The sequence below is a fragment of the Morus notabilis genome, unplaced genomic scaffold (genome assembly GCF_000414095.1).
Source record: "Morus notabilis unplaced genomic scaffold, ASM41409v2 Scaffold794, whole genome shotgun sequence".
Taxonomy (NCBI): Eukaryota; Viridiplantae; Streptophyta; class Magnoliopsida; order Rosales; family Moraceae; genus Morus; species Morus notabilis.
Window position 1 is genome coordinate 615,318 of NW_010359940.1, and position 3,834 is coordinate 619,151.

At 36.1% G+C, this 3,834-nt stretch overlaps 1 protein-coding gene across 1 annotated transcript in view; it reads right to left on the reverse strand.

Annotated features, from left to right (window-relative positions):
* Positions 1 to 737, reverse strand: part of LOC21402143 (IAA-amino acid hydrolase ILR1-like 7) — a 2,710-nt gene extending 1,973 nt beyond the window's left edge. Inside the window, exon 1 of the mRNA XM_010095487.2 lies at positions 364 to 737. Coding sequence (XP_010093789.1) covers positions 364 to 729 — 366 coding nt within the window. The 5' untranslated portion in view covers positions 730 to 737. The remainder of the gene's footprint in view (positions 1 to 363) is intronic.
* Positions 738 to 3,834: the final 3,097 nt, after the last annotated feature.

The window sequence follows — 3,834 nt, forward strand, 5'->3', positions numbered from 1 at the left end:
ACACGAATTGTTGTTTTCAATATTACAGTTGAATCTTAAAAGTAAAGGTCTAGTTATCTAAATAAACTTTTGAGTACTCCCCAAGATTATATATATATATATATATATGTATATATATAAACTGATATCATAAAAGCTATATAAACAATAAAGTATAAATCCTCAAAATTAGCATGAGAATATATAAAATGCATGATTGCATCAGTGATCAGATTCATCCATCGATTTGGGCTGCCTAAGGATAAAATGGGCTTTGATTTTGGGCCTCTTGGCCCATTTCTACTCTTTGACTTTTTGTTTGACCTTGTGATGGTCTGAGTGGAGAGAGAGAGAGAGAGAGAAACCTGAATAGAGAGAGAGAACCTGAATGGCGTCCATGTCCGCTCTAAGGGCGAACCAGGGCTGAGCTCCGCTCCCCACGGAAGCCACCACGCCGGTCTCCGCAACCGGCCACGTGTACTCGACGCCGAGCGAGTCGAGCTCCGATCTCACGAGTTGACTCGTCTCGAACTCCTCGAACGCTAGCTCCGGGTTCTCGTGGATTTTCCTGCGAACTCTTCTCAGCCATGCCGAGAACTCTGGCTGACTCGCCGAGTCCAAGAGCTCCCGAGTCAGCTGAGTGAGCTCCTCCGACCCAGTGGGAGTGCTGCTCTCCAGAGCCCATAGTGCTCGACACGTAAGAGTTGATAATATTAATAACAAATTACACAAGTGCAACCAGTACTCCATTAGAGAAATATAAGACCGAAAAAAGTTCTAAAAAGAAAATGTTAATCGGCTTTTCAGGAACCATATACACCACATCTGTGTACTATATTGTTTTATTCATTATTTCTTTAATTTTCTGTTTTTTTCTTTTAATAAAATATAAACAAGTTGGAAGCTCAAACAAAAATAAAATGTTATAAACAAGTTGGTTAGTCTAGTCCTTGGATATTTTATATTACGCCGTGAATCATATGATTTACTGAGACATTAAATAGCAATAATAAGTTACTGAGACATTAAATATTATTCTATCCAATTCAATTGATTTTTTTTAATCTTATAACAACCAATCCAATTAAAGGTCTGTTTTTCATAAATTTCATACAATACAGTTCAATTGTTAGTGTATCATCTAATCCAATTTAATTTAATTGAGATTGGTTGGGATTGGGCTTTGACCAATTGATTTTCGGCTTAAGCTTTTTATATATTTGTGAGAAAAGTACATAGTTTATTATTATTTTGTGCAAGCCCGTTATTTATGTCATTCTAAATATGTGGACGCTATTATGGCCTTTTATTTTAAGAAAATAGTAGAGAATAGGCCAATTTTAAAACCTTAAGGAAGCATATAAGCCAATTTTTAGTTTTGAAAATTAATATGCCATAATTTTTAAATTTCCAAATTTACCCTTTTTTTTTTCCTTTGTTTCTTTCGATCGTCTCTATCTTTCTCTCTCTCTCTCTCTCTCTCTCTCTCTCTCGTAACTGCGCTCGGATTTTGTCTCTCGTCGGTGGATCATCGTTTTCCATTTGCTCGTCGGTGAATCGTCGGTGGATCAACAGGTTCGTCGGTCGGTAGTTCTTGTTCTCGTTTGGATTTGAGCAGCTGTTCCGGTGCTTTACCAGGTTCTAGTTTTTTTTTGTTGTATTTTCGTTTTCATATTTTGCATTTTTTCGGTTTGTTTTCTTTCTTTTGTGCGTTAATCCTTTATTTTTTGCTGTTTTCCGGTCGATTTTTACGGAACAACATGTTTGGGCATTCTTCGTTTATATATATATATATATATTTTTTTTTTTGTTGTAATTTCATTTTTGTTGTAATTTCGTTTTCCGGTCGATTCTTCGTTTTGTATTTTTTTTGGTTTGTTTTCAATTTGTTTCAGTCATGACAGTTTTTGTTATAACTTGTGCGGTTATGGAACATAACTAGATGAGTTATGGTCCATAATTGAGAGGTTTTTTTATATAACTTGTCCGGTTATGCACTTTAACGTGACAGTGTTCCTGCAATATGTTTGTAGGCATGCAATCTGTTTCAGTCATTGTTGTTTATAGGGGAAAATGGAGTCTAGAAAACTAATATACAAATTTTGGCTTTCAATCAGTTTTTATTCCAGAGGATGCTTCTTTGAAGTTTTTACAGGAGTGTTTATGTGAGGGGCTGAATCTTGAGTTGTTTGGTTTTAATGCTGGTGTTCATTCTTTATTACTTTTTGTTGGAAGGAAGTTGAAGGACCCAATTGAAATTGTTTCGGACCTTAGGAGGGATGATGATGTTAAGTTGTTTTTAAACTTGGTTCGACACAGTAAGGAAGCTCTTGGATTCCCGTTGGTAATAGATTTTGTTAGTGGCTCTGTTAGTGCAGTGGGATCTATTTCTTCTTCATCTTGTTTTATTAGTTCAAGAGATGAGGCGTCATCTTCTAATGTTGATGGTTCCGTTTGTCAATTTGAAGATGATATTGATGTTGCGATGAATAATTTTTTGATTGAAGATTTGGATATTTCAAAGTTACCGGTGTCGTTTGATGTGAATGTAGGCAATCAATTCATGAGCAAGTCGGTTCTCAAGAAATTCATGCATGTAATTGCTATTAGGAGGCATTTTGAATTTAAATCTGAAAGATCTAATAATTCATTTTATGTTTTGGTTTGTAAAAATAAGAGTTGTACTTGGAAGATGCGTGCTGCTAAGGTTTCAAATGGTAATGTTTGGGCAATGACGAAGTATATTAAGGAACATAGTTGTTCACTTGATGTTGCTAGCGCTGAGCATCGTCAAGCAAATAGTCGTGTTGTTTCGGAGTTTTTAAAGGGCGATTTTAGCATTGGGCTTGCAGACCGTTTGCGTCCTAATGATTTGAGGTCTATAATGCATGGTAAGCATGGTGTTGAGATTAGTTACTACAAAGCGTGAATGGCTCACCGATATGCGTTACCATCAATGAGAGGAAGTGCAGTGGAGTCGTAAGCATCCATTCCTTTTCTGTGCAATGTTTTCAAGGAGAGTAATCCAGGTGATTTTTATTTTTATGTGTTATGCTTATGGTTTTGTCTATTTGTACAGTATATGCATGATATAGTTATTAGTTACATACCATTTATATGTAACATGGATTATTTTAAATGTTTAATTCACTGACAAGAGTTTAATTTCTCCGTGACTAATAGTTATTTTAAATATTTTTTTTTTGTTTTTTCTTTGTAGGATCTGTGACTTCTTATGAGCTTGACAATGATGGGCAGTTCAAGTATTTTTTTTTGTGCTTAGGGGCTTCTATTAATGGTTGGCGCCATTGTAGGCCTGTGATATCAGTTGATGGCACTTTTTTGAAAAATGAGTTTTCTGGGACCTTGCTTCTCTCTACAGTTTTAGATGATGATAATCATATTTTTCCGCTTGGTTTTGCAATTGTTGATTCGGAGAATGACTCCTCGTGGGAATGGTTTTTTGAAAGGCTTAAGGAGGCCATCGGAACTCGTGAAGAGCTTGTTATTATTTCTGACCGAAAGAGTAGTATCCCTAAAACAGTTGAGAAGGTATTTCCAGATGCATCTCATGGGTTTTGTATGCAACTTTTACTTAGAAATGTGAATTCAAATTTTAAAGGTGTGCATGTGGATGCTATATTCTATCGTTGTGCCAAGGCATACCGTAAGGAAGACTTTGGTTACTTCATGCGTCAATTGGAGGCAGTTCGACCAGCTATTCAAAATTATTTGCTGCAAGTAGGGGTTGAAAAGTGGGCACGTGCTCACTTTGAGAGGAAGAGATATGATGTCATGATGACTAATATCTCCGAGTCGTTGAATAATGTCTTAGTGAATGCTAGGGAGTATCCT